The sequence below is a fragment of the Tympanuchus pallidicinctus genome, unplaced genomic scaffold, assembly GCF_026119805.1.
Source record: "Tympanuchus pallidicinctus isolate F22 unplaced genomic scaffold, pur_lepc_1.0 scaffold30, whole genome shotgun sequence".
NCBI classification, from domain to species: Eukaryota; Metazoa; Chordata; class Aves; order Galliformes; family Phasianidae; genus Tympanuchus; species Tympanuchus pallidicinctus.
Window position 1 is genome coordinate 779,111 of NW_026294748.1, and position 23,603 is coordinate 802,713.

Genomic DNA, 23,603 nt, shown 5'->3' on the forward strand with positions numbered 1-23,603 from the left:
ACGATTTGCTTTGTATTCAGCTACACCATCACAAATCACATCCTCCACCCAAAGCTGCCCTTCTTACAGCTGCCTAAGGCATGAAGGAAATGCTTTTTTCTCTTCTCAAACAAGCTGTCACTTGGTGGCTCCTCAAACTTGTCATTCATTAAGCACAAAACGCAGAGAGCAGATCAGTGTTAACTTTAAAGGCCTTTAATAGACTCTTTACATACATTTTTCAGAGTACTGCTTTTTATGCTGTGATTTGTATGAGGCCAAATAATTTTGTTCTGATACGAGGGTCTTTTTTTTCCAGGTAAAAATGGTAGCTTGTGCTACTATTGAGGCTGTTAGATTTGAAACGGGTGTTTGTTGGGAATTGATGGCTGCAAATGTGTGAGGGCCAATATCTATAAGCAGCTTTTAATTGCCATTTTGTAATGAAGTATGTATAAAAAGAAGAGCTTTCAACCAGACCAGGACTCAGTCTGTTTTATTATCTTCTCAAAGGCTTCAATTTCTGTGAAGTTTTTCCCTTTCACCTCAAAAAGTTGGGAGATCAGGCTTATTTCTTCCTTGGAGAACGGCTCTTCCTTCAGCAACATCTGAGTTATCCCAGAGGATTTATTACCTTGGAGAACTGCTGACAGCTGGAGTCTGAGAGAAAACATCTCACCAAGGCAAGTCTTCAGTGCCTAGAAAGAGAGAGAAACAGCTTTGAATACCTGGAAGCAGTTGAACGTGACATTTAAAACTACCCACTGACCAGAGATTAGTAGGGATGGTGGGTAGAGCAAGTCAAACAAAAGCTTCTCTTGATATCCTAATAATCACCCCCAAAACATTATTGGTCTCATTTGATGTTGCCCACAAATCCACTCAGTGCTGTGGTTAACATGCAGCTGTTCAAGACAGAAGCAGGATGAGGACGTGGTACCCAGCACCAGCAGGAGCTGGGCTATTTCTGCTGTTTGGCCCCTGGCAATGGAGGTCATTCTTGACAATGGTGAGGAAAATCACCACTTAAAAAAGGCAGATTTGGGCAGGGGCCTAAAATCACTTTGTGCACAGTAGGGATATCTCTGAGGAAAAAGGTGACTCTGCATCTCCTGCAATAGAAAGTGCACTGCTTTGAAGGCTGGATGGAAAGGGCTGCCTTGTATTGATTGAGAAGTTAGGGGAAGAACACTGCTGTTCCATATTTATTTCTCAATAAATCCATATGTACATATCTGGTATATGTTTTCCAAATACAACGTAATTACTTTTGGAGCACGCAGAGCTACCTGATAAAAAAGCCTCAGAAAGGCTGGGTTGGTGTCTTGGCTGAAGTCAGCAGCAGCAATGTGAGCAAAGCAGTGCACAAGGAGCAGGAGGAAGCTTCCCACAGAACCCAGACAATCCCTCAGGATGAACAGTTTGTTCTTTGAAGTCTGAAAAAGAACAAATATCCTGAGCTGAGCACAGCCAATGGGCAGCTGAAGAGAGAGAATTCTGCCACTGGTTTGGTTTTACATGGGGAATATCCATATAACAAACAACACAGCACTGTCATAAGGCTTCAATTTGGGACACCTTCTTATGTGTGAAATCTAAAGCCTTCTCACTGTGTTTCTAGACAGTTGTATCTCCATGTATCATGAACTTTAGAAAGCTTTTCTCTCTAATACTTCACTTTTAGAATACAGAATCTATTTTGTGTGTCTGGTTATAGCAAGTAAAATGCTGATAAATTGCTCACTTCTATAAAGGTGACCTATAGAAAAATCAGTAATTTGAACATGAGAGACTGGATGAGTACAATAAGATGCTCTGGGTACGACCCCACATCAGCCCCTTTTTAAATCTCTGTATTCTACAGTGCTCTATTAAGTTCACATTCAGAGAAATCCAGAGCATGCCATTAACCTTGAAGGGTCTTACATCAAACATATAATGATTTAAAAACATGAAACCTTCCTGCAGTTCACTTCCTAGGTCCATAACTTAATGCATGTAAAACTATTACACAGGCTGGTTAGATGTGAAGTTGACAAACCTGATAAAAGAACGAGTTCCTGAAGGCATTGCCTGCAGCACTGCAGGGAGGAATACTGGAGGCAACACACAGCTTAACTTCTGGAGCCTGCAAAGGGAAGGCAAATTGCTCCTGTAAAACCTGTGCATGCACATCAGACCTGCAAAGTAAGAGGGGTTATGAGATGTGAATTCCTTTAAATGTCACCTTTGATTTGCAGTGGGTACACAGAGCCAACAAATACCACAGGGCAATGGGAACTGTTTAAAAAAACCTCACGTGTTGCAGCAATTCATCTTGCCAGTTTTCTAATGAAATAAATTAAAGTGAGCTCTTGTCCCAGAGCCCTGACTGGAGGCATCACTATTGGTATTTATTTTATATTTCTATGAAGGCCTTGGATGAAGCCTTGCTGTGCTACAAACTGTAACATGAAAATAAGAAATGCCTTGCTCCAAATTATGAAAGAAATGTGCTTTATCCTAATGCCATTCAGAATGCAACAATTAGGTAATGCAAGGTCTGGGTGAGGTGCACAGCAGGGATTGCACAGCAAATACAAGAACTGACCGTGGATCTTGGGCAACAGAAATTTGATCTCAGAACAGTCCTACATCACTGTGGGAAAACACAAATTCTACCTCCTGCTGTTGGCAGATTAGTCTTTTTCAACTTGATTTTGCTTTATAATGGGCAGATGCTTTGCAGCTTGTTGGCTGAAGGATTGTTTAGATAACTGTTCTTTCTGAAGAGCTGATTACTGAATACCAGCAGCTCACAAACTTACATCGATGTGAAGGCTGAGAAACTGCAGCAGGGAGATGCCATACTGATATGTGACAAACTCCCTCCTGGACAGGGCTGCAGAATCCACTACTATTAGCTCTCCTTCTTGACTGGAGAAGGCACCTTGTTTACTCTGAGAAGAACTTGCTGTTTCTACAAAGAACAACAGAATATTGTTGGATTAATTCTTTTTGTTTCATGTGTCTTCATTTTGCTGCATTTCTCACCTCCTAACATTTTTGTCATTCTTCATATAAAACCAATGCTGCTGATGAGTTATCAGTTCTTTCAAGAGTGCAGGGCTCAGTGTTCGTGGGCAACCCCCAGAACTTCATTCTCCCTACACATTTCAAGTAAGGCCTAGAAAGGTGATGACTTGTGTACCTCAGGCTCGATCGACAGCCAAGTTGGTGTGATTCTGCATTCTGAGTCTGTCCTCCATTGTTACAGTGCTTCCTCCACAGAGGACAGTAAATTAAAGTTGTCTGCTCTGCAAGATCTTCTAACAGTAAAAACAACCACAGGCTGCCTGACTGATGAAACAAACATCTTTGCATTGCACCTGAACTGGAAATGCAGTGATAATCCTGTCTTCATCTCTGGTGGAAATAGCCAAAGTTGCACATGTTAAAATACTTCTGCTGAAAAGAAAATCAATACTGCTTCAAAAAAAAGAATGGCTGTTTCATTTTGTGTGCCAATTACTTTATTGCAGTCTCATCTAAAATAATCACAGATTAGTTCTAAAGTGCTGATGAATCTGTCTAGTATTAGATATAGAGGCTGCTGGCCCTGCATGTGGCAGGGGGTTGGGGTTTGATGATCCTTGAGATCATAGAATCATAGAATCATAGAATCACCAAGGTTGGAAAAGACCTAAAAGCTCATCCAGTCCAACCGTTCAACCATTCCCAACAGCTCCCACTAAACCACGTCCCTCAGCACAGCATCCAGCCTTTCCTTGAACACCCCCAGGCTCGGTGACTCCACCACCTCCCTGGGCATCCATTGCAGTGCCTGACCACCCTTTCTGACAAGTAATTCTTCCTAACATCCAGCCTGAATCTCCCCTGCCGTAGCTTGAAACCATTCCCTCTGGTCCTAAATCCTAAAATCCTAGTCCTAAAAGATCCCTTCCAACCCAAGCCATTCTATTCTGCAGGCTTCCCAATGTAGCTAAAATCACCAATACTTTCTAGAGTGATGAAAAATGGTAAAAGCAGTAGTGAAATGACTGTTACTTTAGCACAGATTCACTGAAGTATCTGACAGCTGCTGCCAGAAAGGAGAATCTCTCTTTCTAGCCTTTAAAGTTGAAAGGTTCCAATACGTTTTTAAAGGCCAGAGTAAAACAAGGCAACTGACAGGACCTTCAACTCCTCTCTCACCAGGTGTCTCAGATGATATGTAACTTCTGCTGTCTTCCTCCAGCATCTGAACCACAGACTTGAGCAGTGGCATCACACTGTGGTCGATGGCCTTGCCTGTACTGTGTGAGATCCCACTGCTGCCATAGTAGCTGGCTGTCTCATAGTTTTCAAAACAGCGTTGTGACCCACAGAAAAGCATCTGAAACATCACAAGACAATACATGTAACCTGTGTTTTACACGTGTTGAAAATCTCACTGGAAAAGCATCCTGGCCCTCTTTGCCTTCTGCTGAAAACCTCAAATTGTTGCTTCAGACATCCCACGCTGACTGACTGGTGACTCAATAGGATTCTACAAGGAGCCTGTCTCAGCAGCCTCAAGTCTTTTCCAGTGGTTACAATCTTAGAGCACCCAGCTCTGATTTTTCTGCATCCTTCAAGCTGCTGCAGATGTTGTAAGACAAATGATTGGAACTGAATTGCTTGCATTTAATATCCTCAGCTTCTCTGGAATCCACTTGTGTCATACATGTAATAAAAAGCTTTCTGCTCAACGTTCTGGTCTAATAGTTCTATCTCAATTATATTAATAAGCTGAAATTCAGTCAGTGGTTGTTGTCTCATGGGGATGGAAGAGTTGAAGAGGAAGACAGAGAAAAGGGAAGAAAATCAGGGAAGACTGGTAATTTTATGCTTTTTAATATCAGAAGGCCAAAACGGAATATGGAATCCAGTTAATATGAAGAGCAGATTCTGAGCCTATTGACTTAATGGGAAGACTCTCTTGTCAAGAGGACGCAGGTCTACGATTCATGAGACACCACAGTCAAAGGATGGATGTGAAAGGTCTCTTTAAGAGAGGGGACCTTGGGGGCTTTTTTACTCAAGCATATTTGAAAATTATTTTTGCACTCTCAGGGATTTTTCTCAGAACATGGCAGCTGTTCATGCTTTTGCTAGAAAGTAAGTAGCATGACTGCTTTTCATTGGCCTGCGAGAGAGGTCAGTACCTTTGCCTGCTGGGTTTGGATATCTGACAAGTCCCTCAAAAGTTCCAGCTTAGTGTATGCAGTCTCCACGTTAGCTTGTTGTTTCAGCATGCATTCCTGAAATTCAGAGGCTAGAGCGACTATAACCTGGAAGAAATGAGACAAATCAGAGTACTTCAAGTCCCAGCTTTCATTTTCTGTTGCATACTGTGGCTGCAAAGCTGGTGTGACAGCTACATGGCACTGGTGTCTGGGTAGTCATCACAGAACAGTCACGAAACCTACAGCTGATGACAGGAAGGGCCAAAAGCTCCACCCTAAAGGTAATAGTTCAAAAAGGGAGGATTTAAGAGAAACGGTGGAGGAAATAAATGGGACAGTGTGACCCCGGGGTGCTTCTCAAAGGTTAACAAGTCCTCTGAGCGCAGGACGTTCAGCCTAAGCCAGCAGTGACCTCACCTGTCTGAGCATCACACTGGGTGCTGCTTCTGTATTTGACCTGCATCCCCTCTGCTTCTCTCTCTCTGCAATCTGCACACATATTCTCTTTTCTTCTTCTTGTATCTTCTTAACAAACTGCATCAGCTTTTCCAGTGCCTTTCTGATCTCCAGCAGAACCTGTATTTCCTGTTCTTTTTCATCTCTGTCAGCTGTAAGCAGCAAATATTAGAAATGCCCATCTGACAATGGAAATTCACAGAGCAAACCTGAAATGATACGCTTCCTAAATATGTTTCACCACATCCCTGCTCTTTATCTTCTAGAACAGAATAACCAGATCCTGTATCTTGCTTCATGGGGGCATGAGCAGTTTCCGAAGTTTAAGCTAACATGCTGGGAGGGAGCAAACATCACACACCCTGCTTCCCCTCTTGTCAGTTTGTAGCTAACATTTCATACCTTTGAATAGTAAGGGTAATGCAGTGCTCAGCTGGCTGCTGAAATACTTTGAAGCTCTTCTCTCAGCTTCTTGCAGAGAGGACCCTTCAAGAAAATGACACATTGCCTCGATGTCATTCACTTCCCCCCTGTATTTTACCTGTAAGAAATGGGAGAGAGCACTTCAAGATAACCTTGCAAACTTGTACAACAGAGACTTCTTGTGAAGCTCTTTCCTTTGACAGATGAAAGCAAGAGATTGGCTAATTTACTTTATTGTGCAGACCCTGAATGCAGTTCATCTGTTTCTGATACCACTAAGAACAGTTGTCCCTGCTGTGCACAGACACATTGTGACTCTGAACCAGTGCCTGCTCTGTGATGAGACTACACACCAAACTTCGAAGGTGGGAAAGGCTGCAGTGAAGTAACAACACATCCACTCACAGTTTGTATTTGCACCGTATTGAGAAGGGAAGTAATGTGAACTCAGATCACCATCCTGGGTGCAGCACCAGAAATCCTTCAACTGTGGGCAATCCTTCGTAAAGCACTTTACAGAAGCCAGCTGCAAAAACAATGCACACACCTTCTGTGCCTTTCCCTGCTTTGCAGCATCAAGGACATGAAGAAATAGAGAACTCAGTTCCTTCAGGAGCCCTTCTTCCTTTTTTATTCTGCAGTGCCAGTATATTTGCCTTGAATTTATTTCCTTCTCTAGGAGGTCCAGCTGAAATGCAACGACAGAAAAAAAATAGCTTACATTTGCAGGAAGGTGAAAGATTACAAACTTGATTGAACCTTACTTATGAAATGTTTATTCAGTGCTTTCAACTGCAGCACGTATCCAAATTTGCTGTCACAGGGAGATGAGAAATTTGCAGTCCTGAATCTGTAGGACAGAGAAGAAGAGGTATGAAGAGCAGCAGCAGAAGATAGAAGAGAGAGAAAAATAGATAATGAAAAGAGGCAAGTAAAATGACACGGATATACTTCAGTTCATCTTGTACTGTGAGAAAATATTATTTGTGGGGCATAGGAAGAGCTGAAATTACCTAACAGCAGTGGAAAATCATGAGCAAAGAGTTTTTGGAAGTTATCAAAGCTGAGCAGTAATTACCAGCTCTGAATCCATGGCTCTTGGCAAAGCTCTGAGGGACTGAACAACAGGGATGACGTTGTGTGTCTGGGGGTGGGTCTGAGCACCGATAACAGGCCCCACTTCACCTGTCACTGGACTTATGGTTCTGGCACCAATAGCGATAGGGACGAGGCCTGTGGGTAAAGAAAGATCAGATTTAATCCTTAGAATGCGCATCATGAATACAGCTGTTCCAGCTGCAACCTTAATGATCACGTTTTTTTAATGGCTGAAAGCTGCTGTGTGATTTGGGCTCAGCCCTGGCTCCTGTCCACCATTTCTCTGGCTCTGCCCGTTTTGAATGTCACACCATGCACACTGATATTTTCCACTCATTGCTGAGACATTAACTGATCTGCTCTGGTAGGGTGATTTCTTGGCTCTGAAAGTAATATGAATAGAGGTGATGACAGAGAAGTTCTTTCCTCTTTACTGCTAAAACAACCACATTCAGTTTCTCGTTCTACCTTTTCCACTTCCATCTTCCATGGTCCCTGCGAGTGGGGAAGGCTGCCTGCTATTCCAGTCAAAGTCTATGCCCAGGATTGGCACCATCAAACTGGACCCACCGGGATCTGGGATTTTCATTCCAAACACTGCAGGGATCCACATCTCCGTGCCCGGATATTTGATCATACCTAGTTTGTCCCCCAAAAGAGAAGATGAGAAGCATAAAATATCAGACTGATGTTTTGTGATGGAAAGACCTCCAGAGGCTGACAAATGCAGGATGGACGCCGTTCCTTCTGCTCCAGCTTCCAAATAATGTTGGCTGAGCTCATCATAGTATTTGTGGCTTGGAGTTGGAACTTGATGGCCCTTGGGGAACCCTTTCAGCCCAAGCCATTCTGTGAGTCTATGATTTGCTTAAGAAAAGCTACTTTGACAAAAACCTTGCAAAGGTTTTAACTACTAATATTTTGGCCAAATCCTGTGATGGAAACATGTTCATTACTGTAGCCATAATTGTAATGACACCCCTTTACTCTTTACCAGACTGTTGTACACCTACCCAGATTCCCACCATTACTCTTGACCTTTGAAGCTATTTCTTGTTTTTTCTTGAGGCTTTTCAAGCAGTGCATTGCATGATAAAATCTAGCAGTGAAAGACTTCTTCATATCTTCTACCGAAGCCTTTAGCACTGCCAATCTGTCTGCTGCTAGACAGCTATCTTCCAAAACTGATGCTTTAAGCTTCTTTAGAGCATCCACCACACGGCTTTGGGACAGCAGCCACTCGGCTTCCAGCACTGCTTGGTAACTGCCACCGTGGGGCAGCACCTTGTCCTGCTGCAGGTGAGCTCCCTGTACTCGGGCAAGTTTCCCACTCAGAGGCTCAATGAAGGAATCTCCAAGAAGCATTAGGTTCCCAGAAGGATCCGTCAGCCCACCTAGAGGTATAACTTCTCCTGTAATTGAGAAACAGGAAATAAAGAGTCAGGACATCACCTGGGATCACCTGGTCGTGACAGTCTGGTCTTTCCATTCAGAAAAAGGTACAAGAAAGCAGTAATAGATCTAATGAGATGGGAGAAAATAAAGCAAAAACATTTGTGACGCTGATTACAAAATCATTTGCCCACAAAATGTTTTTAAATGAAGTATCCTAGCTTCAACTTTAGAAGGTTAAGATTCCCCCTCCTTTCTCTGTGCGTAGTGTATCTTCTGCAGTGAATTATAAAGAATACATGTATGTATAGAACTTCAGCCACCTTAGCCCCTAAATTATGTATTTCTTACTGCTTTTATTATTTTAACAGGGCAGCTGGACCATCTCTGAGTCAAATCACAGAATGTCAGGGATTGGAAGGGACCTCAAATGATCATCTAGTCCAGATCAACTTCATTCTCTTGTGTCACAGCCACACTCATTAATGTAGTACCTCAAATGTCTCTCGTAGTTTCAGCAGTTTTACTGCCTTTTAAAGTGATAAAATACAACTACAGAAAAGAGAAAGTTTTCTTTAAGTAGAGACTAAGGTGTGGAGTTGTCCTGACAGGACAAGGCAAAGGTGGAAGGTGAAAGTGACGGCTTTAGGCTCCCTCTGTTCCGTGCCTGTAGGCAGTGTGTTAAGAGCAGGCTGAATGCACAGTGCATACCTCACCCACCAGTTCACAAAGAATTCACCTACCAGTGTCACCATCCAAACCAACCCCGAGGATCAGAACAATCTTGCCTCCCTCTGGCTCTGTCATAGGACCCCCGATCTCCAGCGGTGTCAGGGTGCTGGTGATGGGGTTGAGGTATGTCCCACCAACAGCCAGCTTTTGCCCAGTGTGAGGATGGATCGTAACCCCAAGCACTGGTACTTCTATTTCTGTCACTGGATCTGCCATGAGTCCTCCAAGACCAAATATGTTTTCAGGACACAGGACTGGAAGTTTTGTCTTCACAGGTAAGCCAGTGTCAGGACAAACTGGGTAAGGAATGTAAGGAAATATGGGCACTTCAGGCTTCTGACGCTCACCTACATGTAAAACCAGAAGAAATCCAGCATGGTTATGTTAGTGCCAAAGGCAAGGAGGCATTAAAGCTCAGAATAGAGTCTATGGAGCTTTCAGAGAGTGCTCATACTAAAGGCTTGCAATGCTTAGGCCCAGAGCTAAACGAATGACTGTAAGCCCTCTGTAGCAGCTTGATGGTTGTTTTGTTGCTTGCTTTTAGACTTAATTTGTACTTTGGCCTTTTCCTTAGAGTGAAGCATATAACGGCTCTTATGGTTTGAAGTGCAGACAGACAGAAATATGTCGGAAATAAAGAATGCTTCAATACTGTATATAAGCCTTGTAGCACCTAACAATTCTTATTCACGTTGAGTCTTGTATTTAGATGAAGAAAAATACCTTCCAGTGCCATTCTACTGAGAAGTTTTCTCAGATTTTCTTTAGTTTCAGATTTTGTTAAGGTTAAAATACTTGCAAGTGTACCAAGGCATTTCGTGTTGGCTTTTTTCTTTCTTTTTCACCATTAAAACCGTATTCCACAAACAAGCAACTGAACCGATCGATTATTTCATAGTAACTCTTACCTGAAGCAGAATCAACTGTACAGACCAGCCCAGATCTGATGGGATCATAACCGACGTTGCCCGCTATGTGAAGCACCTTCCCAGTGCCTGGGTGCAGGAAATGGTTGCTGGGTATTGGCCCAGAGCACTGGCTGCCCAGCAGCACGGCACAGTGCGGGCTGGGAATTAACAGCCCAGTGACAGGATCCACTGAGACGACATCAGGTGCTCGGGCAGTGCCATCTGGGTCTAAGAGCAATGCAAAAATAGGAGGGGAAGAAAACTGCAGCCTGTTGTCCTCTCAGAAATCCACTCTTTTTGACAAACAATGCAGAAGAAAGTTCTACCCATGACTTTGCTTTTGGAGCACCCCCTCTATTCACGAGTTGTTAGTGAGAACTCAGTGAGGACACTTTCAAAGCACATCTCTCTTCACTTTGCTGTTGGTGCTTTTGTCACCTATTTATGAAAGCATCAAAAGGAGCAGATGTGCACCTTCCTGCCTACACTTCCTTGCATTCTAGCATCATTTTGAAAAGCATTTCTAGAGGTTGTAGTTACCCACAAGCTCCTGTTTGGTAAGGATCCTGGCTTTAGCTTTGTTAAGAAGGTGAGCTCCTGTTCCTTCACCCAGCACTCCCCATGCTTTGAGGCGGTGGCTCTCTGTTATTATTAAGCTTGACATCCTGTTGCTTGCAGCATCTATCTGGGCTAACAGGCTGGAATTTAAAAGACGGTTACTTGCCACATGAAGTTAAAATAATTTCAAGGGAGCAGTATAGGAAGAGCTTGGAAGGACATGTACATCATCTCTGCACTTTGGCATTTAGAGAGCTCTATGAGTACTTGCTTTGGCTACTGAATTAAAAATACCAATTTCTCTCTTTTTCTGTTTTCTCCTTAATCACAGAATTCTGATTCTGAACATTCCAAGTCCTGACAGAGCATGGTTTGTACACTGACCTTAATTGGCATAATATCACAACAGAAACCCTTTGGCAGTGAAAGAAAACACCCTCAGAAAATTGTTGTCCTCTAGATTCAGATGGGGGTCTCTTCACTATATGGCTGTTTGAGGTTTAGAACAGCTGTTCATAATCTCTTAGACTATCTCTTCCTAATACAAGCCAACCCAATCACCTGCACAGATGCTTCCAGGTAGGAAATGCAAAGTTGTAGCAGAAGGTTTCAGAATGTTTATTACCTTGCACAGTCTGGCTGGGACCAAGCGCCTGGGCTTCTTTTACAGGCCATCTTATTTGTCAGCATCTCTGCCAACCTCGCTGCCTCTCGCAGGGCAGAATTGAATGTGACATAATGCTCTTCCTGGCACTTCAGATCGTGCTGCAGTAACTGCATCTGCTTCTTCACACCTTCCTCATACTCCGCAGCCAACTGCTTCCTGTGCTGCATCTCTTCTTCTGCCTAGGTGGGATATAAGATCCAAACAGTTCTTCTCTTGCTTTAGCTAAATGTAAACAGAAATTCTAACTTTTCTGCCTCTCATTAAAATAACAAAAATCAGAAATTACAAATAATTTTGATCTATTCATTTGAATTGGAGCACATCTATGCTAATAAGTCTAATATGCTGAACTGCAATTATCCAGCACACAGGTGATAAATGTCCAGATCTGAATAAGCTAATAACTTAAGATATCCTTTTAACAAGCAGTGCAGAACTTTTAGGAGTCACTTAATAAAAGTGACTTTTATAACTACTTACTGTGTAGCATACACATTTTTCCAAGTGAAACAGTGAGTGTGTATCTGCTTACAGGGCACAAAATCACTTCATTCTAAGAACTTTTCTAAGAACAGAAACAAACAAAAGTGGAAAAAAGATGTTACACTAATAAAAAAGATGTTATGCTAATGCAGACCAGTGTGTGCTGTTCTCAGAGCAGAAAGCTCTGCTACTGAAGAGACCCCAAAAGAGCTGAGATGAATGGGTCCATCAGACAGATCAAGAAAACAAAACAAGTGAGCAATCTTTCAGAGGCATTTCTGTGCTAGCATGAAGCAGCAGCAGCAAATTCACAAGCCTTTAAAGGTCCAGCACAGGCTGTTGTCTGCAGTCATACAATGTTAACTGCGTTGCAGACTATGACAGATGAAGTGTTTACAATTACAAAACGATGTTCTAAATGACCATACCCACATTTAGGAAAGGAGAGTGCTGCAGATGTCATTTGCTATTCCACGTGTTAGTGGTGCTGAGCTCTACCTGCTGTTTTGCTTTTAAGTAATTCTCCATCGTTGTGCTCTCATAAGACTCCACCTCTCCTGGGATATTTAATGTCATGATCCAAAGGCTTTTCAGTGCAGATATTTCACTTGTAAGCTTGCGATACAACGTTTTCACCTAAGGCAAAAAAAAAAAGAAGAAAGAAATTAGGACTGTAAGAGATAATATGAAGGCAGTAAGTTTTCTCTGTAACATCGGTGCCTTTTTATGCAACAAAAATACATGGCAGCCCTGAGTCCTCAATACAAATCATTTTCATGCTAGCATTCCTGAGTCCCAGTGATCTCTCCATGCTAACTGCATGCTGCGAAGCAGCTCCCTCTGCTGTCCCTTAAGCCAAACATGCAGTTAGATGAGTGCTCCAGACAGGTCCATCGTAGTTACTGTGGATCAGTGAAATGCTATCCCGCTGATTTCAGCTGTGAGACTATTATGAAATTCAAATAACAGAGCAGGACTCCATTTCTGTGTCACCACACATTCATTTATATTTACTTCTCCTCAGTTTAATCTACGATTCCCAGGTGTTTGACCAGGTAACCTGTATTACTTTTATTTTCCAGATGAAAAACTGGGGCTGGGAGACAAAGTCCTTTTCCAAAAACGTGCAGAGCAGATTCATAAGAAAATCAAAATGTTCTGCCTTAAGGTCACTATGCTTCACACCATATGACATGGTATAAACAACATGTTTAAGAACACGGATACATGTCAGTGTTTCAAATTCTAAGAGCATGAAAGTTGAACGAAAGTACATACAAAATAGGTGATGGGAAGCAGCAACATTACTAGTTTTTGACTCTTTCTGTATAAATTAGTAGCCCCCAAGTACACTTTACCTCTTCTTTGAAATGGCCCAGTTTGGCTGTGACTGACTGTGACTGCCTCAGCAAAAGTTCAAAGAAAATGTTGGTGTTAAACAACTCAAGGTCTATCTGTTCTTCAGGTTCCCAAACGCCACCCTTTCTCATGGGGCAGGCTGAAACACAAATATTCATTTATTAGTGTCTTTCACTCCATGACTGTTTTCTTTATGCAAATCAATAAGTCTGGGCCACTGCATGTTGCCAGACATGGGATCCTGGCTCCATACATACAAGAAACCAGGCAGCCCCACTGTTGTTCAGCTTTTTGTTATCTGACCTGTTCCACCAGTGTTGCAAGAGTCAGCATCCATGCTACCCTTGTTCTGCAGCCAGGGGTGATACTTCTTGATGGGAAAGACTGTTGGTATACTGGAGGAATATCTGTCCAGATTGTACTTCAGCTGCTGCCTTCGAAATGGAGGGCAGGCAGTGCCCTTCTGTGACCAGCTAAGTCCCTGACAGAGAAGCTACAGGACACAACAAAAATGAACATATGAACTTCTTTTCTCATTGTGACAAGTTGCATTTTGTGATTCATGTGTCAGTCACTCAACAAGCAGGATGCACCATTACTTTTGCCATAAGGCAAAGACCCTGAGAGTCTGTTTTCTAAGTACCTCTGTGGGATGGTCTGTTCTAAGGCAGAATTGCGAATCTTAGCAGATGAGGCTGAAACCAAGGGGAAGGAAGTACAGTTATGTGTTTGATGATGGATGAATAAATCCATCTTCTACCACAGTCTGAAGGCCCATTTCATTTGTTGTGCTCTGATCTCAGCTATGTTGTGCTCACAGGGACTTCTGCCTGAACAATTAGTGAAGAACTGCAAGCCACGTGAATGAGCACTGCAAAAACTCATCACCAATTGACAGATCTTTATCATAGCTTTACAGGACTTACTTATGGCTTCTTTATTTTAAGACAGGTTTGTGCTTCTGTTAAAAAATAATTGTCACCTCATCCTCCTTCCTGAAGAGATGCATATCATGGAGAATTTCATTATGTGGGTACATCTAATGAACCAGAGAACAGAAATGAAATTCACTGTACCTTAAGTGTCTCCAAGTGGCCTACGCATCAGGTAAATATCCTCGAGTGTCAGTGGGGCTGGATAAATTCATAGGGATGATTTTACCCCATATATAAAACATAAGGTTGAGCCCAAATGTTCTATAGGGGATGCCTGAGGAAACAGGTGGCTAGTGGGTTCACTGCACAGAATCTTTCAAGAAGAGACTTTGTGTAACTGTTACTTACTGTCAGCACCACGCAGGTAATAAGCAATGTGAGAAGTCCTGTGATTACTCCAATAATGGCTGTCCAGTCAGGTTTCAGCAGGAGGTCTTGCTTTCTGGCAATGCCCACCTGCACAGCATATCTGGGAGTTGTGGGGAAGAATGGCCCCTCTTCGTAACACTGTCCTCCAGGTGGCAGGACCCTAATGTACTTAATGAACAGCAGCAGAAACGCCAGTCACTATCACTGCAAGTGATTTAAGTGTGCATAATGACTTAAATCTGAAGTGTTATTTTGGCTGTGACACTGAGTCAAATCTCTGCAGAGCTGCACCATTCTGCACTCCCATGTAATGCCTGTGCACAGAAACACCAGCATTTGTTGCTGTGTTCACCTCTGCAGCATGGCATGTAAAAATGAAAAGGTGCTCAGTCGTATCTTTAACATTTCCTTTCAATTCCCAATCATTTGGAGCATTTAAATGCTTTGCTAACGATACTGTACATGCAAAGACAGCATTCCTCAATACAAACCATTTTTTTGTGCTGATTGCTGCTCAGCTGTAACACATAGGTACCAGGGTGCTGGAACTGGAAAAGGAAGAAGAGGAAGGTTTGGGAAGCAGCTCTTATTTCCTCCGCAAGTCTTCGAAAGTCTGCCCAGTCAAATTCGGTGTTTGTGTTGTACAAGTTGTTCCTAGGAGCAAAAGTACAAGAGTCTGTTCTGGTCACTGGATTGTGTGTGTCTGTGTGTGTGCACAACACACGTAGGTTTATTTATCAAGCTTTGATTGTTGCTTAGGATTCATCTACACCACTGAGTACCCGGGGATTAGCTAGAGTTTAGGTGCTGAACCTCTAATTGTCCACACAGTGGCACTGTGTTTGAGGCTGTTCCAACCAGCTCTGATGCACGTAATGAAACGCAGCAGGAATTAACCCTAAGCAGAATAAATATTTAGAAGTGAAGAAAACAGCCACTGGGACCCCTTGTAAGGGTTTCAACACCACAGATGCCAACACGGCACCCACACGTAACGTGCTGTAATTCATTACCTGTCCCTTCTGTTACTTCTTTGCTTTCAAGCTGGATGAACGCCAGAAATGAAATGAAAATAGGCCACAGGGGAAGAAATCTCCAGAACTGCCCACAGAAACAAAAGCAGCAAAGGCAGAGATCCTAAGGCCTGCAGTGCACTAGAATGTGCTTGTTCCTATCAGGACGAGCTTACCAAAACCTAAACCTTAGCTCAGTGATTACAGAAAGGGAAAAGAAATTAGGATGAATGAGAGGGAATATAAAGCATAAGGCAGTGAGAAGTCAACTTGCAAAATATTAAGACAGGTCTGCCTTTTAGTGGGTCAGAAATAGCACCAGCAGGGCAACAGGAACAGCATGTATATATTTGGTTTTGCTTCTTTTAAGGACAGAATATTGCTTTCCTTATGTCTTACGTGCAGTTTCCAACTACACCATCCTGTCTTTTCTGTCAAGAAGACATTGAAGCACACTTAATGAGATTTCTACTCTTCCTAGTCATGTTTCCTCTGAATTCTATGTTGAGAAAAGTGAAAATTTCAGCCATCTTTTCTGTAGCTCACCTAAAAATGCATTAGCTAAGTTCTACATTGTACTTACACATCATAAACTGGGTAATGCTCCTTGGAGACAATGAACACAAAGGTAATGTTAGCATTAATGCACGTGGTAGGATTTAAGATGCCACTAAATATGATTTTTGATGTGGAGGTTGAAGGTCTCAGGCTTTCTATCGGGGAAGATCTGGGTTCTTCATGGTCAGAATTAACTGTAAAAGCACAGGTTTGGATCATTATGTTTGGATCATTACCAATGATTTTCCATCTACAGAACTGCTGCAGGATACACTATTTCCTATTTGCTTTTATGACTAAGCTTTATAGACATAAATTTGGCTTCCAGAGTAAGGCATACTATCAAGCCAACAATGCCACTGACATCTTCCTGACACAGGATAATTTTGCACCACATTTTATTATCTTTTTTGCAACTCTGAAGCACATTTGGTAAAGAAGCAGAACTTCTTGCAAAATCTGCAGCCTTTTTAAGGAATCTGTCCCCTTGTATGGCTTGGCTATGGCTTTGAGGATAACTCTGGAGGCACAGAGGAACTAAAGTCCTGCTCTCCAAGAAGAATGCAAGTAGAACTAATGAGAAAGCAATCTGAAATGCCAGAAGTTATGCAGATGATGGTGTAAATCAGAACTGCAGATGAACCAAAAGAGTGGATCAAACCAAAGGAGAGGTGTGAGAGGAACAGAAGAGAGCTTAGCCCTGACATTTCCTCCTGGGCTCTACCCTCCGTGCAGACCTGTGGACATGGTGGCAGTGAGGGGGCCACGTGCCAGCTCTGTGCACCCAGAGGGAGGCACAGCTAGCACCTGGCTGTTCCTCATCACCCCTAGGGAAGAGGCAGGGCCAGGAGGATGCAGCTGCTGGCTCGTGGGCTTGGGCTGCAAAGCAGGAGGCTCTGATGTGCAGTGCAGGGGGTCAGCTCTTTCTTTCACTTCACTATGCTTAGTGTGAAAAGGTTTTCTGTCTATTTGAAGATGGTAAGGTCTGTTGGTTTCTGTTTCCTAATTAGTTTGGTACTGGAGATGGTTGAAGCACAACTAAACCTTAGTGAAACTGTATTTAAATATATGCTTTGTAACCAAATGTGAGAACTTACCTGGAGCTGCTGGGGAGGAAGACCTGTTTTTGTGAAGTGACGAAGCCTTGTTCAGCATGATGAAGTTATGAAACAGCTGTGGGTCAGGATTATACACTCCTAAAAATCCTCTCCCTAAAGCAATATAAAAAATATCCATTAGTTCTGGTTTTCAACAAGCTGGACTTTGGTTTTTCTTCTAGTTTATAGAGTATCAGCTCACAAATTCCACAAGTTAGGCTTACAAAGCCTCAAACCAAGTTACGTGCTTTTCAGTTCATTTCTCTTATTCTAGGGCAGTGCTTTAGAACACTTGGGCCTTATCCAAAGGCTTTAGGGTTTGTTTGGTGTTGCAAGACCTGTTCCTTAAGCAGCAACTGGTTTAACTTGGCTGTAGTCAATGAAACTGTGTCAAGGTACCATAGAGAAACGATTGCATCCTATTGTTCTTATTAAATTTTCATGCACTTGTATAAAAAGCTTTTGGCTAACAGCTTAATTCTAGAATACTTTAAAAAAGAATGTTTAACTCCTTCTAATTCTGCTTGATAAATTCACATTAAAATCCGAAGCCCAAAAGAAAATCTATACAGATAAAGGATTGTGAGAAGGGAGCCTTTTGAGATGCATCTCTTCTTAGAAAGTGAGAGTGGGAGGGAATCTCTGAGTGTCTGTCCATTCCTGGAATACTGGAAATGTCCAGAACTCGGGCAGTGTTTCAGGACTGAGCAGTGACTCAGCATCACTTCATCATGCCAGGACGTAAGTATCAGAATTTCTTGTTGTTTGTGTTAAAAACAAGAAGGAAAGGCCAGTTTTTATAGCAGCCATTTAATACCTACTTAATAACATATCTCTAAACCCAGCTATCACTTTTGTTATCCTCTTCCTTACCACTTGCTTTCACGATGTATGCTGGATGAGAGCATTTGCTTTGTTCTGAAGTGCAGACATTTTCTAAAGGGAAATATGATCCTAGGAGAACCGTTCTTAATTCTTCTAAGAGAACAGCAGCCTAGTAGAAAAGGAACTCAGAAAATGTATGTGAGTGTTTCACACTATTGCAAAGCAAGGCCAAGTACAAAAAATATGCTATGTGTATAACAGGCTTGTGCCTGGGGTTTTTGTTCGCTGCTTTCTGTACTTCTTTAAGGAAATTAAAAAATAAATAAAAATTATGTTATTTGATAAAATGATTACTCAAAGTCTACAAAGTTTAGCAAGAAATAGGTTGACCTTGAAAATAACAGCAGTTTTTACCTTGCTCCCATTTCTGTAAGTGATAAAAAGCTGAGGATTTTCCTCTGCACAGGTGATCTGCAGGGCTTCTCTTTGTTGCCTCCTACACTGAGAATCACAGATGTTATCCAGACGGTCAGTTTGACAGATGCAGAGGCCAAGAACCTTGTCATAGCCTTGATAATCCCTGGGAATAGTACAAACCTGCAGGAGAAAAAAAGGAATAAAATAGCAGCTTGTAAGACAAATAATGACCCATCCTCCTTATGCGAGGATGGAAATCTGGGCTTCCTGATGGGCTTCTTATTTCAGTTTGAAGAAGAGTTAAAACCTGCTGTGAAAATGCTGTTAATGCTCGGTCCTCATGCTGCCTGCACCCAGCAAAGGAAGAGCTAGGGAGTTTGCTTTTAGGGCAGTGTTTGCATGGATCTTGGATGTGACTGACGGAAAACCACTACACCTTTTCTGAGCAATAGTGAGTCCATTCCTTCTTGGTCAGGCACCGTCCCTCCTGATTTCGGGAGGCTGAATCTCGACAGACATCATATGTTCTTCTGACACAATGACTTCTGCCACCCACAGAGCTCTGATAACCCAGAGGGCATGTGCAGTGGGCGTCACGAACCTGGAAGAAAAAAAGAGGGATCCATTTAGAAACCTGCATGTTTCTAAATGAAGTCACTGTTATGCACCTTGCTACATTAAGCATCACGCCTTATTTGGCTGAGATCAGAGGAAACCTGAGGGTCCATTCACACCATCTTTCCCTTCCCGCTAAAAGAGGGATGGATGCAGCCCTGAAACTCAGAACACGTGTAGAGCTGCTATGCTACTTTCAGCCTGGTGAATGTGTGTAAGTGGAAATGAGATGCAGAACTGGTGTAGGGAACCTGCTTTGGCAGGGGGGTTGGACTCGATGATCACTGGAGGTCCCTTCCAACCCCTACAATTCTGTGATTCTGTGACTGAAAGATGCCAGCGTGAGAGGGGGGTACCCTGCATTAGGGCAGCACATTTGAGGTGGAGAGTAAAGACCAAAGCCTGAAGTAATGGTGACCTCCATTAGGACTGAACAGCTGCTACAGAAGTGTCCGTGTACCTGAAACACCTGGCCTTTCCCAAGACAGATGCATGTTTCCTGCCCTTCTGTGGGCTGTGCTGCCTCCGAGCCGCATGGGAGGCATGCTTTTTGGCCAGGCATGGGGTTAAAGAAATCCACTGGGCAAGCCAAGCAGCTGTGTGGTGTCAGTGCTGCTCCTTCGGGACGGAAAGTGCCTCGGGGACACGGGACTGGCGTGCTGCTTCCTTCGGGGCAGAAAAAGCCTGTGAACAACAAAACCAAAAGCATATCATGGTTTTTTCTTGTACAGTGCAGGTTTATTATGTACATCAGATAGACTTAGTGCCTCTACAGTTTAAATAAAGTGTGTTTATTTGCATTATGACATCAAGATCAGTAAAATGAACCATGCCTCGTTTAAAAATATTGCCTGCTTTCAGTGCTGCCTTTTTAATGCAGTACAAAAAGGAAGTCCTCGGATATGTGAATCTTATAGCAATACTGAATGCTCTACAGTAGCTGATTAAGCCTACTTCCTTTTATTATATTAATTGCTGCAAGACTAATTCATTACCTAAGGGCCTCCCTAGCATTCAACACAATCAATGTCTGGCTGCATTTGTTGAGCTGCATGTGACAGAAAAGCATTCTAAAGAAGCTAATGACCTCTGGTATATTATCCCCAAATACCTGCTGGGCAGTTTGTCAGATTCTGTTTTCTTCTGCAGTGATCTCCACTTTGACAGTCCTTGTGGGGTGGAAGTTGCAGCTCCCCATGGTCACAAGCAAAGCTCAAAAAAATGGTCAAAAAGAAGAAGAGGGCCATCCATGTATTGCACCTAGTAGCATGAAGTCTCAAATGTGAACGACAAAGGCATAAGGAGAGCTTTCTTTTCAGCCACTGAATGTTTAATGGTGGGTGTAAGCTGAAACATGTTAAAGTTTGGTGTAAAATATTCATGGCAGCCACTTGAGCCCATCGTATTCCCCTACAGGTCGTGTAACAGGAACTGTTCTCAGACCAACGTAAAGACTTTGCATATGAAATATAACTTTTGCAGCATAAATAAATGCTTGTCTATAGCTACAAACAATTTGTTACTGTGCTTTGTAATCTGAACTTTTCAGGGTCCCCAATAACAGCCTTGATTTTTCCAAGACTATGCATCTACATTTACTGTAAGGGATCATGAATGTGTGTGTGATATGCTTATTCTGTCTTTGGAAAGGCTGCATAATTTATGATGAGCATAAAGCAAAAACCCTGCTGAGCACTCTGTGTCTTTTTCAGTGTTCAATATAGAAAAAAAGTGATTATTTGTGGTTATTTTGTCCTGTTTTTCAGGATCAGTGGCAGATTTTAGTACACTGTTCAAGGACCTTGTTTGGAACACCTCCTTTTCCTTTCTTCATGGGGATTTTAAAGGTTGCAACACCAGCCAGTGGCTCACCCTGCTGAAATCCGTGTAAATGGAGTCTGCTGTGTCTTAGACTGATGGGCTCTTAAATGCTTCTGAAACCTTTGCCCTTGTGATATAAAAGACAGCTGTCCCTGCCTGCATGTGTCATGAAGGAGGCACTGTGTACATAGCAGAGACCTCTGTTTCCTTGTGAAATATCTAACCAAACATGCAAAAGCACTTAAGGATAGCACTCCTCATTTCTATTCTCTGCTTGCACCTTTAGTGGTGCTATTTAACACACGTTTCTTAAAGGTATTTCCAATACCTATTAATTCAAAGAGTTGGGTGGACTTCTTAGAGGTGCAATAAAAAAGTGGTTTCCAGATATATTTTGTATGGCAGTCATCACTGCACTGAATCATCAGCCTGGAAAAATAGCAGTGGAGAGGGAGGGCATTCAGGGAGAGATCAGAGTGGCCTGGGTTAGAAAGGACCTTAAAGATCATTCAGTTCCAAGCTCTGCTGTGGCTTGGCTGCCAACCACCAGCTCATGTTGCCCAGCACTCCATCCAGCCTGGCCATGGGCAGTTCCAGGGATGGGGCACCCACAGCTTCTCTGAGCAGCCTGCACCAGTGCCTTACCGCCCTTGATACCTGACCTAAATCTCCCTTCTTTTAGTTTAAAGCCACTCCTCTTTGTCTTACCAATATCAGAATGAGTAAAAAGTGTAAAAAGTTGCTCTCTTCCTGTTCATAAACTCCCCTCAGGTACTGGAAGGTCACAATGAGGTCTCTTTTGAGCATTCTCTTCTCCAGAGAAGTCCCTCAGCCCTTGCTTAGAGGAGAGGTCTCAGCAAACCAAGACCTGAAGTGAGCAGAAGCTGCAGCACCTGCTTCCTCATGGACATGTTAACACAGGGAACTTAAGGCAGGGCTGTCCCACACCAGGAGCCAGTTGGGGCCCTAAAGGCCTTCAGACTGCTGCTGGTTTCCTCTGGGCCTCACAGGGCCACTTCCAAAGTGACTCTGGTGTTATATGGAAACCCAAACACAAACAACACAAACCATTCACTGTCAGCCCACCAGGGCGCCCCGAGATGCTGCACAACTCCAGGCTACGTGGCTACCAGTACCTCCTAAATTAACTGCAGTGTCCTGGCGAGCTCACTGTACTGCATCTCCTCATCAATTCCAAATAGAAGGCAACCATCCCAGCGCACTATTTAAGAAATTAACCACGCCATGATGCTAACCATGACTGGGCTGTGCTCTTGTCAGCAGCCGTACTGCACCTTTTGGACCCTGAACTTCGTCAGACTGCGGTTCTCCGTGGAATTATCACAGCATGCGCAGGCCCAGGCCCACCCTCGACGCTGGGCCGCCCCACCAGCGCCGCACTGCCCCCACCGAGCCTCGGCTGCTCTGAACGAATGGATTGACTGCTGCGCAGGCGCACTACGCGCAGCCATGCCCGCAAGTCCTCCAGGGCAGACGAGGCGCGGGACAGAGCGGAGCCGGGAGGTTGCACACAAGCGGACGCCTTCCGGCCTCGGTGGGGTCGCTTCCGTCTGTGGCTGCGGGGTTCGGCCCCGAGGTTCTCCCTCAGGCCCGGAGCGTCTCCTGACCCGCAGCACGGTGTGCTACAGAACAGCGGAGCTGTGACTTTGAATTCCACGTCGGACGGCTTAGGAAATGCCTTTGGAGGTCCCCTGCAGGCGGCCTGGGCGCGGCATTAGGCACCAAGGGTGACCTTGCTGGGGCAGTGTGGGAGCAAAGGGACCCGGAGCTCCTGGAGAGAGCTGCTGGGACAGCATCTGAACTGTGCACCGTATGGGTTGTCGCAGCTTGTTGAATTTGCTGTCTGACTTTACAGTGAAAAGATCAGTTGGTATTCACTTGTTTACACACAGTATAAAAATACACAGCCTTTATGTGCGGTGTACCTAGCAAACATTGTGCTTTATAGCAGAATGTGCAGTGGAGCATCCACTCAAGTATTTTGGCTCTTAAAGTGGCCCCATCTGCAGCACTGTGCCCAGGTCTGGAGTCCCCAGGACAAGAAAGACAGGGAGCTGTTGGAGAGGGTCCAGGGGAGCCACAAAGATGATCAGGGGGCTGCAGCACCTTCCCTATGAAGACAGGCTGAGGGAGCTGGGCTTGTTCAGCCTGGAGAAAAGAAGGCTGCAGGGTGACCTCGTTGCAGCCTGCAGTACCTAAAGGGAGCCTGCAAACAGGAGGGGAATCAACTCTTTGAAAGGGTTGATAACAGCAGGACAAGGGAAAAGAAAGGGAAAGTTCAGGGAGGGAAGATTGAGATTGGATGTCAGGGGAAAGTTCTTAACCATGAGAGCGGTGAGGTGCTGGAACAGCTGCCCAGAGAGGCTGTGATGCCCCATCCACTCCTGGAGGTGTTCAAGGCCAGGTTGGATGGGGCCCTGGGCAGCCTGGACTGGTGTTAAATGTGGAGATTGGTGGCCCTGCATGTGGCAGGGGATTGGAGCTTTGTGATCCTTGAGGTCCTTCCAACCCTGGTCATTCTGTGATTCTGAGATTTAACTGGAATCTGAGCTGAGATCACAGTCCTGAGTGTTTCTGCTCTGTGGCTGCCTGGTGCTGGGGGTGCCCAAGCTCACCTTGTTGGAGTCTGCATTCCCCAGGCACCCAGCTCTGTCTCTGAGCATGCCTGGA

At 43.8% G+C, this 23,603-nt stretch overlaps 1 protein-coding gene across 2 annotated transcripts; it reads right to left on the reverse strand.

Annotated features, from left to right (window-relative positions):
• Positions 1–179: 179 nt before the first annotated feature.
• Positions 180–22,289, reverse strand: LOC128087611 (uncharacterized). 2 transcript variants are annotated; one of them, XM_052697325.1, is made up of 29 exons: positions 22,169–22,289; positions 20,203–20,351; positions 19,552–19,775; positions 18,913–19,077; positions 18,474–18,656; positions 18,108–18,228; positions 17,235–17,348; positions 16,163–16,331; positions 15,058–15,220; positions 14,546–14,734; positions 13,566–13,755; positions 13,262–13,401; positions 12,402–12,539; positions 11,379–11,599; positions 10,736–10,893; positions 10,196–10,423; positions 9,299–9,634; positions 8,177–8,575; positions 7,632–7,802; positions 7,144–7,298; positions 6,613–6,753; positions 6,045–6,183; positions 5,604–5,794; positions 5,166–5,291; positions 4,174–4,354; positions 2,787–2,938; positions 2,021–2,107; positions 1,269–1,415; positions 180–677 (listed from the first exon to the last, which is right to left on the reverse strand). In XM_052697325.1, exons 2-29 carry the CDS (start codon positions 20,336–20,338, stop codon positions 450–452), a joined length of 4,992 nt encoding a protein of 1,663 aa, XP_052553285.1. In that variant the 5' UTR covers positions 20,339–20,351; positions 22,169–22,289; the 3' UTR covers positions 180–449. The 2 variants fall into 2 exon arrangements, with proteins under 2 accessions (XP_052553285.1, XP_052553286.1); XM_052697326.1 differs by lacking the exon at positions 22,169–22,289 and having other exon boundaries at positions 20,203–20,397.
• Between the last annotated feature and the right edge of the window lie 1,314 nt (positions 22,290–23,603).